This window comes from Micromesistius poutassou, assembly GCF_964030765.1.
Source record: "Micromesistius poutassou genome assembly, chromosome: 6".
Lineage (NCBI taxonomy): Eukaryota > Metazoa > Chordata > Actinopteri > Gadiformes > Gadidae > Micromesistius > Micromesistius poutassou.
Genome location: NC_140276.1, coordinates 10,678,118 through 10,690,769, shown reverse-complemented (window position 1 = coordinate 10,690,769; position 12,652 = coordinate 10,678,118). Strand labels below are relative to the sequence as shown.

General features: G+C 55.5%; 1 protein-coding gene across 1 annotated transcript in view; it reads left to right on the top strand.

Annotated features, from left to right (window-relative positions):
* The window catches only part of fstl5 (follistatin-like 5), a gene marked incomplete at both ends in the record, with an annotated part of 35,567 nt that overhangs the window by 12,387 nt on the left and 10,528 nt on the right, over positions 1-12,652 (top strand). Inside the window, 4 exons of the mRNA XM_084469166.1 lie at positions 4,776-5,015; positions 8,461-8,657; positions 10,623-10,743; positions 11,395-11,561. Coding sequence (XP_084325292.1) covers positions 4,776-5,015; positions 8,461-8,657; positions 10,623-10,743; positions 11,395-11,561 — 725 coding nt within the window. The remainder of the gene's footprint in view (positions 1-4,775; positions 5,016-8,460; positions 8,658-10,622; positions 10,744-11,394; positions 11,562-12,652) is intronic.

Below are 12,652 nucleotides of genomic sequence, written 5' to 3'. Positions count from 1 at the left end.
AGAGGAGAGAGAGGAGGAGAGGAGAGGAGAGAGAGGAGGAGAGGAGAGGATAGAGGAGAGAGAGGAGGAGAGGAGAGGAGGAGAGTGGCGAGAGGAGGAGAGGAAAGAGAGGAGGAGAGGAGAGTGGAGAGAGGAGGAGAGAGGAGTGGATAGAGGAGAGAGGGGAGGAGAGGAGAGGAGAGGTGGAGAGAGGAGGAGAGGAGAGAGGAGTGGATAGAGAGGAGAGAGAAGGGGAGAGGAGGAGAGTGGAGAGAGGAGAGGAGTGGATAAAGGAGAGAGGAGGAGAGGAGAGGAGTGGATAGAGGAGAAAGGAGGAGAGGAGGAGGGTAGAGAGGAGAGCAGGAGAGAGGTGGAGAGAGGAAAGAGGAAACGAGATGGTGGAGGAGGAAGAAGAGGAGGAGAGAAAGGGAGAGGAGAATAGGAGGAGGGAGGAGCACTGTAGCGGGAACAATGGCATGCCTCCCTGCAGTGTGTGGCGTCTCATCCCACTTTAATGACTAATCTCTCCCATACGTGTTAATCAAGCGAGTCACACAGGGAGCCTCTGTCGGGCTGCTAGCTCCCAGCCAGGCTATATATAACCGCCCTGGGTCACTGAGCACTCTGGAAGAAGACAGAAGATCAGAGAACAGAGGAGGAGCTCTGAATACAGGAGGAGGCCCTGAGCCCAGTGGGCAGAGCGCTGCACCAGGGGGCGGGGTCTGGAGCCCAGTGGGCAGAGCGCTGCACCAGGGGGCGGGGTCTGGAGCCCAGTGGGCAGAGCGCTGCACCAGGGGTCTGGTGAGGGTCTTGTGGTGGGGGGTCTGGTGAGGGTCTTGTGGTGGGGGGTCTGGTGAGGGTCTTGTGGTGGGGGGTCTGGTGAGGGTCTTGTGGTGGGGGGTCTGGTGAGGGTCTTGTGGTGGGGGGTCTGGTGAGGGTCTTGTGGTGGGGGGTCTGGTGAGGGTCTTGTGGTGGGGGGTCTGGTGAGGGTCTTGTGGTGGGGGGTCTGGTGAGGGTCTTGTGGTGGGGGGTCTGGTGAGGGTCTTGTGGTGGGGGGTCTGGTGAGGGTCTTCTGGTGGGGGGTCTGGTGAGGGTCTTCTGGTGGGGGGTCGGGGGGTCTTGGGGTCCGGGATCTGGGGTCTGGGGGTCTGATTGGTTCAGAGTCTCTGGGAGAGAGGGACAGAGAGTTCCCTGGTGACTTGTGACATCACCACCAGCCGGTCCCATCAGACAGGAGGCTGAGGTGTGATGGGAGCTCTGGCTCCCAGTACGTCCATGAGCTGGTTAGAGGTCTCCTCCTGCGTTACGCTCTGAGGGCCGGTTTCTAACGAGGAGTTCCTGTTTGAGGGGTGAACCAGTGGTGTGAAGCCGTCTACTAACACTGAGCCGCTGTGCACTAGAAAAGTCAATATTTGCATTTGCTAAATATTCATGAGCCCCAGTTGTGCATTGTGAGCTGGAATCTGAGAGTTTCACAGCGAGATGAGGATGATAAATGTTTTAGGGACCAGGCAACATGGTTTACATTCTGTTCTGTTTTCTCCTGTGATCCTGAGACGTGTGGCTCTGATTTAGTCTCTGTTTCTGACAGCAGTTTAACCGCAGAGTTAGCAGACAGCTAGCTGCTACTAGCTACTAGCTAGCTCTACTGCTACATACAGCTTTATACACGCAGGATGCCTTTAGAGTTTAACCCCAGAGTTAGCAGACAGCTAGCTGGCCTTTAGATATTTTTCAAAGCTTGATTAGCAGCACTCTTAAGGAGCGACTACCTGAAGACATGTATCTTATGAATCCTCCTGTGATGGAGTAATGTCAGACAAGGTTCTGGAGGGTGAACAGCTCAGGTAAACCAGCTGTCAGGGGGAGAGCTAGGGAGGTGTGATGGCTGCTTCCTGAAGTCTCCTCCTGCTCTAGAACAGGCTGGTCTGATGCTCTGAGCCTTTGTCCCTGCTCTAGAACAGGCTGGTCTGATGCTCTGAGCCTTGTCCCTGCTCTAGAACAGGCTGGTCTGATGCTCTGAGCCTTGTCCCTGCTCTAGAACAGGCGGGTCTGATGCTCTGAGCCTTGTCCCTGCTCTAGAACAGGCTGGTCTGATGCTCTGAGCCTTGTCCCTGCTCTAGAACAGGCTGGTCTGATGCTCTGAGACTTGTTTCTGCTTTAGAACAGAACTTCCTGGATCAGAAAGACAGACAGACAGAAGCCATGGCCCACCTCAGTGGACTGAAACATTTAACAGACCTTTTATGCTCACGTTCAGATTGTAAATGGTGTTTGCAGATGAGTTCTGTATAGACTAGAGGGCTTAGAGTGCCTCACAGGATCAGAACTGGACTAATAACTCATGGAGTAATGAGCTGCTGTCAGAAGGCCCAGCAGCAGGAAGCCTCGACTAAATGAGTTAAACACTCATCAGTCTCAGGAGAAAGGAGATGTCAGGGGGGAGGAAGGAGCTGGTGTCTCTACATAAAGAGGTGTGAGGGTTGAGAGAGGAGCTGGTGTCTCTACATAAGGAGGGGTGAGGGAGGAGCTGGTGTCTCTAGGAGGAGGTGTTAGGGGTGAGGGAGGAGCTGGTGTCTCTAGGAGGAGGTGTTAGGGGTGAGGGAGGAGCTGGTGTCTCTAGGAGGAGGTGTTAGGGTTGAGGGAGGAGCTGGTGTCTCTAGAAGGAGGTGTGAGTGGGGAAGGGGGGGGAGGAGGTGAGTGGCGGAGGAGGGGGCGGAGAAGGTGAGTGGGGGAGGAGGGGGGAGGAGGAGGTGAGTGGGGGAGGAGGGGGCGGAGGAGGTGAGTGGGGGAGGAGGGGGGAGGAGGAGGTGAGTGGGGGAGGAGGGGGCGGAGGAGGTGAGTGGGGGAGGAGGGGGGAGGAGGAGGTGAGAGGGGAAGGGGGGGGATAGTGAAGGCAGCTCTAATGGCCGCTCCTTCATGAATACATTAAACTTCTCAGCGCATGACGACAGGTTCGCTAAAAATACACAAGAGGTGGCTGCTAGATCTGCTGCACACACACACACACACACACACACATACACACACACACTTAAAGACTCACACACACACACACACACACACACACACATAAACTCACGCTAACACACATACACAAACACTTAGACTCACATACATGTACACACATAGACTCACACACACACAAACACACACCCTCTCATCCAGATGTTCTGTGGTCGCATGGCGCAGCATGTGGCCATCTCCAGGCTCCTCACGTTTACCGCCTGCTGACGTCTCCATGAGGTCTTTACTGCCTGCTTACGTCTTCATGAGGTCTTTACCGCCTGCTGACGTCTCCATGAGGTCTTTAGCACCTGCTGACATCTCCATGAGGTCTTTACCGCCTGCTGACGTCTCCATGAGGTCTTTACTGCCTGCTTACGTCTTCATGAGGTCTTTACCGCCTGCTGACGTCTCCATGAGGTCTTTACCACCTGCTGACATCTTCATGAGGTCTTTACCGCCTGCTGACATCTCCATGAGGTCTTTACCGCCTGCTGACATCTCCATGAGGTCTTTACCGCCTGCTGACGTCTCAATGAGGTCTTTACCGCCTCTTGACATCTCCATGAGGTCTTTACCGCCTGCTGACATCTCAATGAGGTCTTTACCGCCTGCTGACGTCTCCAAGAGGTCATCAGGGTCAGGGTTCATTAGGGTTTTACAGCCTTGCTCTGCCCTGGAGGTGGACTGCTGGACCAGGCTGGTGCTGGTGGATGTGTTCTGGTCAGTAGCACCAGGCTGCTGGTGGTGGATGTGTTCTGGTCAGTAGCACCAGGCTACTGGTGGTGGATGTGTTCTGGTCAGTAGCACCAGGCTGCTGGTGGTGGATGTGTTCTGGTCAGTAGGACCACACCAGGCTGGGGATCACTACAGCCCCACCAATCAATCACCTATCAACTGATGAGTTGGGTTAATCAATTAGGTGGAAAACACAGAATGGACAACCATGACTGGGGGCTGAGAGGAGATAGGGATAAAGATCTAGTCTGACTAAATGACTGCGCTCCTCCTCACCTCCTCCTCCTCACTTCCTCACCTCCTCCTCCTCACTTCCTCACCTCCTCCTCACTTCCTCACCTCCTCCTCCTCCTCCTCACCTCCTCCTAACTTCCTCACCTCCTCCTCCTCACCTCCTCCCTTCCTCACCTCCTCCTCCTCCTCCTCACCTCCTTCCCTCCTCCTCCTCACCTCCTCACCTCCTCCTCCTCACCTCCTCCTCACCTCCTCACCTCCTCCTCCTCCTCACCTCCGGTACTGTTCCCAGTACCGGGATGTCTTCACTAAACCTGATCCCAGTACCGGGGCAGCAGACAGATTTAATCCTGATCCGGGCCTTAAGTGCTTATCGTGTTTCCTGCTCACTCACCAACACCAGAACCTCTGTCACTGTCTCTGTCTCTGTCTCTGTCTCTGTCTCTGTCTCTGTCTCTCTGTCTCTGTCTCTGTCTCTGTCTCTCTGTCTCTGTCTCTCTCTCTCTCTCTCTCTCTCTCTCTCTCTCTCTCTCTCTCTCTCTCTCTCGCGCGCGCGCTCTCGCTCTCCTTCTCCCTCTCTCTCCCTCTCTCTCTCTCTCTCTTCCCCATACTTCCCCACATTTCTCTTATCGTCATCGTCTCCATCGATCTTGTCCTCTGTGTTTCTTTACAGTAATCTTCTGTATCTTGTAATTGAAGACCTTTCCTCCCTGTGCTGACCTATCAGAAGAGGTCTTTCTCTGATCAGGTCTCCATGGCGACCCTTTGTCGGTGATGATGATGCTGATCAGGTTTCCATGGCGACCCTGTGTCCGCAGGTCTCCAGGGTTACGGCGGGCCATGTGAGCAGCAGTCGTGCGGGCTGGGTCGGCGCTGTGTGGCGGGCGTGGGCGGCGGCCCCGCCGCCTGCGTCTGTCTGGAGCGCTGCAGGCCGCACTACAAGCCTGTCTGTGGCTCCGACGGGACGCTGTACCGGAACCACTGCGAGCTGCACCGGGCGGCCTGCCTCAGCCACGCCCACATCACCATCACACACAGCCAGGACTGCTTCTACAAGGGTAGGACCTGTCCGCCTCTACGCTGTCTGTCTGAACACTGTCTGTCTGAACACCTGTCTGTCTGAACACCTGTCTGTCCTCTGGTAACACCTGTCTGTCTCGACAATGTCTGTCTCAACACCTGTCTGTCTGAACACCTGGTCTGGTGGTGGCCTCATCCCTGGCCTATCATCTGGTAGCGTTACTACCAGTGGGCGTGTCCTCATGATAACAGGGTCAAAGGTCATCACGAGGTGGCTCATCATAGGGTCAAATGTTCTCGTGACCTCACCATGGTGACCTCATCATGATGACCTCATCATGTGGACAGAACACCCTCAGGCTAGGAAACATCGACATGTTTTGTGCAGAACATGTTGTGTAACCTGTTGTGTAACATGTTGTGCAACATGAGGCCACAGACTCCAGCCATGTTCCAATGTCAGCACTAGACGTGTTCTTCAGTCAGCAGGTGGGAAAAAAACACGCAAACTAGTGATCATCAAAGTCCCACTGGGTGAGTATTGATGAGGTCTGGCGTTGGCTTCACAGAGCGGCTGCAGGCGTCACTAGTGAACAAGCCCCCGGCTCTCTTCTCTGAGACTGAACCCCGGGCGCTTGGCAGGGGGCGTGTCTCCAGGAGTGAGGGCCGCGATTAGACAGTAAACACATCACCAGTCAGACGTCTGCTTTTCCTTGGGTATTATTTTCATTTTACAGTTCAGCGATAAAGAGGCTTGCTGCTGCATCCCATAATAACCGCTCCGCCTCAGGGAGGCAACCGGCCAATTAGTGCTAACAAGCTCGTGATCAGGTGATGCGTTTAAAACTCAGCTGAAGTACAAGGCGTCCATCTGCTGGGTGGGGGTCTGTCGCCCCCACACCCCCTCCTCACCCTCACTCCCCCCCACACCCCCCTCCTCACCCTCACTCCACCCCACACCCCCCTCCTCACCCACACCCCCCTCCTCACCCTCACTCCCCCCACACTCCCCCCCTCACCCTCACTCCCCCCCACACCCCCTCCTCACCCACACTCCAACCCACCCCCCCCCCCCCCCTCCTCCCAGGACTGCTTACTGAACAACACCTGCTCGGGGTCCCTCAAGACCACACAGCTAACGAGCCCCCAGCTAACGAGCCCCCAGCTAACGAGCCCCCAGCTAACGAGCCCCCCGACGCCCAGCGAGGCGCGGCCTGCTGAGTACCTGTTTACAGACCAGCTGCACCAGACCCCTCCCCTCCCCATGACCCGAGGGGCCGTTACCACGGCGACCACTCAGCGGCACACCGCCGGCGTCTCGGAGTCCTCTGAAGCTCTGCGGTCGCTAGGGGGCGTGGTCTCCCTCATGGTTACCGTGGACGACCGCGCGGTCACCGTGGTACCAGAGTCTGCATGTCCTCCTAGGACCTGAAGATCTCACTCATGTATGAAGCTCTGTGGGCAGTCCTTTATTAACTACAGCTCATGTATGAAGCTCTGTGGGCAGTCCTTTGTTAACTACAGCTCATGTATGAAGCTCTGTGGGCAGTCCTTTGTTAACTACAGCTCATGTATGAAGCTCTGTGGGCAGTCCTTTGTTAACTACAGCTCATGTATGAAGCTCTGTGGGCAGTCCTTTATTAACTACAGCTCATGTATGAAGCTCTGTGGGCAGTCCTTTATTAACTACAGCTCATGTATGAAGCTCTGTGGGCAGTCCTTTGTTAACTACAGCTCATGTATGAAGCTCTGTGGGCAGTCCTTTGTTAACGCCCTCATGATGCTACACATCCACACTGCAGGAGGCTGTGATCTCGTGATGTTCTGTCGAGGGCTTTGGGAGGAGGGTGAATACGTAACCTGAGAGGAGAGGCGAGGAGGGAGAGGAGAGGAGGTGTGTGTGGTTGGAGTTGGCTCCCAGCTCGGCTCCGGTCCACTGTGTCTACATAAATAATTCAAAATAAAAGCTCTTCTTGGAGGAGCAGTTGAGAGCCCTTGAGGACACCCTGCAGGTTTCAGCGGCACCCGATCCAGGAGGGGAGATCTGGTTGGGATCTGGAAACATCTAAATGATGACATATGATGTGAAATGAAATGAAATGATGTTCCTCCATGTGGATAATGACTCCGTATCTAGGAGATGTTTTTTGCGGTGAGCAGGCAGTGCAGAGACAGTCTGACGAGAAACAAAGTGAATCCTGATCAGAGTCCTGAGATGATTGACAGAGGAGGGATGTCGTCTTGGAAGATTTTGCGACATGCTGTTTTCAACTTATGGAATTGTTTTTGTTTTATATTCTAGTGTCAGGTAGATAACCCTAACACAACAACATATTTTAGTGTCAGGTAGCTCCAACAACATCTTCTAGTGTCAGGTAGATAACCCTAACACAACAACATCTTCTAGTGTCAGGAGGTAGATAACCCTAGTAGATAACCAGTAGAGCAGGTGTCACCTCTCCCCAGAGACTCACCAGAGACCTCACTAAACATCAGAGCCTCGGCCTCTTCAACCAATAGAAGCGCATCATTCAGCAGAAAGCCCTAGCAGGATGTGGGATGTCTCCCCCCTTCCTGCTCTCTCTCGGCTCTACGGTGCCTCTCTTCTTAGCATGTTGTTGTTGTTGTGACACCCCTGGAGAGCCACTTGTGAACCACCGAGCCCTGTCGCTGTGTTTCCACTTCAAGTGTTTTTCAGAGAACGTGAGGAGCAGATCAAGGTTCATTCCCCACAGAGCCTCCATCGACTCAGTTGTAATAATAAGAGCCAGGCGCTGGAAACAAGCAGCACAGAGCGTCACGCTCAGTGGTGATTAACCAGAGTTTGTACAAGGAGCAATAAGCACGATTTAAACATTTAATTATGTTATACCGCATCGTGTTGGTTGTGTATCATTAAGATCTCCAAGGACATATTGTGCAGCGGTTGTTGAAGACAAACCAGCCATCTTGTTTGCATTGTGTCCTTCTCTCTGCTTAATCAAGCATCTAATGAATGCTTGAATAAATATCAGCTGAGGATAAGGTTGAAGAGTCAGTGTGATCATCAGCACCGAGCTGAGGCATCACGCCTCCTCCCCAGAGCGCTGAGCTCCAGTCAGCAGGATCACTGTGAGGACCTGAGAGAGGACCTGGTCCTAGTCCTGGTCCACCAGGGTCCTCCTGGTCCATCAGGGTCCTGGTCCACCAGGGTCCTGGTCCATCAGGGTCCTGGTCCACCAGGGTCCTGGTCCATCAGGGTCCTGGTCCACCAGAGTCCTGGTCCACCAGGGTCCTGGTCCATCAGGGTCCTGGTCCACCAGGGTCCTGAGCTGCTCTGAGAGTACGGATGGCTTCAAGAGTCAAAGACTATTTCCCCCCCCCCCGAGGTCAACAACAGACTTGACTGTTGTAGTTATAATAATATAATGTAATGTTGTAGAATTATAATCATCTGACCAATGAAGCGTAGACCAGAAGCTCACATCCTCCTCTCCTCCCCAGATGATGACTGCCGGCTGGGGGACTACCGCAGGATGAAGACCAAAGTCCTGGAGCTCCAGGAGCGACACTCCCTGGGCTCGCATCCCGCCGCCGCCCACACAGACAACATGGCCGCCAGGCGGCAGCTGGTGGACGCCATGTTCAAACGCTTCGACAGCGACAGCAACGGGCAGGTGGAGAGCAGGGAGATCTCCCAGGTGAGTCCCTGCTACACCTGGATACTCATCCTATATATACCATATATATACCACTATACTGTACCAAATATATATATGGACCACTATACTATACTAAATACAGTGTATATATATATATACTACTATACTATACTATATACCCTAACCCTAACCTTAGCACTAACCCTAACCCTAGCACTAACCCTAACGCTAGCACTAACCCTAACCTTAGCACTAACCCTAACCCTAGCACTAACCCTAACCCTAGCACTAACCCTAACCTTAGCACTAACCCTAACCCTAGCACTAACCCTAACCCTAGCACATTAGTACCGAGCGTCTGTTGAAGGGCTTCAGAGTGTCGCTCGATGAGTGACACTGTCAGGGAAGCGTTTAGGGGTGGACTTTAGAAGTGTCATCATGTGTCTCTTTGATGGCTGACATACGGCCAACACACAGGGAGGAAGGGGGGAGGGAGGGGGGGAGAGGAGAGGATCAACACACAGGGAGGGAGGGAGGGGAGGAGAGGATAGGGGAAGGAGGGAGGAAACTGGGGGAGGGAGGGAGGGAGGAGAGAAGAGGACCAACACACAGGGAGGAAGGGGTGAGGGAGGGAGAGGGAGGAAAGGGAGGGATGGAGGGGAGTGAAGGAGAGGTATCAGAGGGGAGCCTCCACTCTGACCCTGGAGGTGGGACTCCCGTCTCTGGGGATGAGGGGGTCTTTGATCGTCTCTAAAATCCTCGCTGCTAACGGAGGAACTCCCTTTGTGTCTGCGTCACAGAGGGTCTGACAGCCCCCCTGTCACAGAGGGTCTGACAGCCCCCCGTCACAGAGGGTCTGACAGCACCCCCGTCACAGAGGGTCTGACAGCACCCCCGTCACAGAGGGTCTGACAGCCCCCCGTCACAGAGGGTCTGACAGCCCCCCCGTCACAGAGGGTCCCCCACCCCCGTCACAGAGGGCCCCCCCCCCCCCCCCGTCACAGAGGGTCTGACGGCCCCCCCATCACAGAGGGTCTGACGGACCACCGTCACAGAGGGCCCGGCAGACAGCAGCGTCATGCTGCTCACCCCCCCGGTTCATTCTGGGTCATTTACATAGTCCTCCATGCTGATTGGCTCTCAGCCACGGAACAAATCGATGTGTGGCGAGAGAAACGCAGAATCTGCAACAGAAGCCCCTGGAGCCTGGAGCTGGAAAATGTTATATTGAACAACATGCCCTTTAGCTTATCGGCTGCAGCCAGCCCCCCCAGCCCCCCCAGCCTCCCCCAGCCCCCACCAGCCCCCCCAGCCCCCCAGCCTCCCCCAGCCCCCCAGCCCCTCGCCCAGCCCCCCCCAGCCTCCCCTAGCCCCCACCAGCCTCCCCTAGCCTCCCTACCCTAGATGTTTAAAGGTCACAGTCTGGACTGGGATTACTGGCCACTCACAACCCCCTCGTCTACTGCTCCTCCTCCTCTTCCTCCTGCTCCTCCCCCCACCCCTCAACTTCGCTTCCTCCTTCAGCAGTCATTCTTAGTATAAGCAGAGACACAGGCACCCCTAGCCCTCCTCCTCCTCCTCTTCGTCCTCCTCCTCCTCCTCCTCCTCTCCTCCTCCTCCTCCCTCTCCTCCCTCTCCTCCCTCTCCTCCTCCTCCTCCCTCTCCTCCCTCTCCTCCTCCTCCTCCTCCTCCTCCTCCTCTTCCTGACACCGGTGTGTGTCTCCTGACCCCTGACCCGGTGTCTCCTGACCCCTGACCCAGTGTCTCCTGACCCCTGACCCGGTGTGTGTCTCCTGACCCCTGACCCAGTGTCTCCTGACCCCTGACCCAGTGTATGTCTCCTGACCCCTGACCCGGTGTGTGTCTCTTGACCCCTGACCCGGTGTCTCCTGACCCCTGACCTGGTGTGTGTCTCCTGACCCCTGACCCGGTGTGTGTCTCCTGACCCCTGACCTGGTGTGTGTCTCTTGACCCCTGACCCGGTGTGTGTGTGTGTGTGTCCAGGTCATCAGACAGGAGGGCCTCTCCAGGGTCACCTCCACCTGCTCGCTCTACGACCTCCTGAAGTACGACAACCCGGACGGCGATGCCCACCTCACCCTGCAGGAGATGTACTCCGCCTTCGGTGAGTTGGACACCTCAAGATATCCCCACTCCTTGACCCGGTTCTGTCCGGTTCCATCTGGTTCAGTTTGGTTCAAACTGGAGGTGAGAGGAGGTAAGGTGAGGAGGTGAGAGGAGGTGAGGTGAGGAGGTGAGAGGAGGTGAGGTGAGGAGGTGAGAGGAGGTGAGGTGAGGAGGTGAGGTAAGGAGGTGAGGTGAGGTGAGAAGAGGTAAGGTGAGGTGAGAGGAGGTGAGGTGAGGAGGTGAGAGGAGGTGATGTGAGGAGGAAAGTGGAGGTGAGGTGAGAGGAGGTGAGGTGAGGAGGTGAGGTGAGGAGGTGAGGTAAGGAGGTGAGGTGAGGTGAGAGGAGGTGAGGTAAGGAGGTGAGAGGAGGTGAGGTGAGGTGAGAGGAGGTGAGGTAAGGAGGTGAGAGGAGGTGATGTGAGGAGGAAAGTGGAGGTGAGGTGAGAGGAGGTGAGGTGAGGAGGTGAGGTGAGGAGGTGAGGTAAGGAGGTGAGGTGAGGTGAGAGGAGGTGAGGTAAGGAGGTGAGAGGAGGTGAGGTGAGGTGAGAGGAGGTGAGGTAAGGAGGTGAGAGGAGGTGAGGTGAGGTGAATCAATGAAACAATGTGTGTCTTACTTGGAATGGATGAATGAATGTGTTCATGTCTCCAGACGTGTACCAGCTGACCCTACCCAAGGACCAGGAAGTTAGCGTCACCGTGGTAACGGCGGGTCAGAGCACGGTGTTGACGTGTGCCGTGGCGGGGGAGGGGAGACCCCCCATCATGTGGACCCGCCACCGACAGCTGCTCAACGCCCTGAACCTGGAGGACATCAGCGTACGGACCACTACAGAACCCCCCTCACGTAGACTCCAACAGACCACTACAGAACCCCCCTCACGTAGACTCCAACAGACCACTACAGACCCCCCCTCACGTAGACTCCAACAGACCCCTACAGAACCCCCCTCACGTAGACCCCTACAGACCACTACAGACCCCCCCTCACGTAGACCCCTACAGACCACTACAGACCCCCCCTCACGTAGACCCCTACAGACCACTACAGAACCCCCCTCACGTAGACCACTACAGAACCCCCCTCACGTAGACCACTACAGAACCCCCCTCACGTAGACCACTACAGAACCCCCCTCACGTAGACCACTACAGACCCCCCCTCACGTAGACCACTACAGAACCCCCCTCACGTAGACCACTACAGACCACTACAGACCCCCCCTCACGTAGACCCCTACAGACCACTACAGAACCCCCCTCACGTAGACCACTACAGAACCCCCCTCACGTAGACCACTACAGAACCCCCCTCACGTAGACTCCAACAGACCCCTACAGACCCCCCCTCACGTAGACCCCTACAGACCACTACAGACCCCCCCTCACGTAGACCCCTACAGACCACTACAGACCCCCCCTCACGTAGACCCCTACAGACCACTACAGAACCCCCATCACACAGACACTTACAGACCACTACAGACCCCCCCTCACGTAGACCACTACAGACCCCCCCTCACGTAGACCCCTACGGACGACAAGAGACCCCCCCTTGGAACCATAAAGACCCCTAGATACCACTACCACGAGACGCCATAGAACCACTACAGACCCCTACGGAACACCCTATAGACTTCAAAACTGTTAATCAACTCCTAACATAGATGAATCTCAGCAGATATTCAGCGTCTCTTGTCCCTCTCTCACCTCTCTGCCTCGCTCGGCCGGCCATGAGAGAGAGAGAGGGCAACGGATAGAGAGACCATAACTTGGGGATGTGTGTGTGTGTGTATTAGGGGTTTCACCAACTAGTCGACTGTCACAACCACTAGTCGGCGCTGTCGGCCCTATTCAACTAGTCGGAAACAAAATGCCGTCGGGCGTTGAGGTACGTACAAAACGATCGC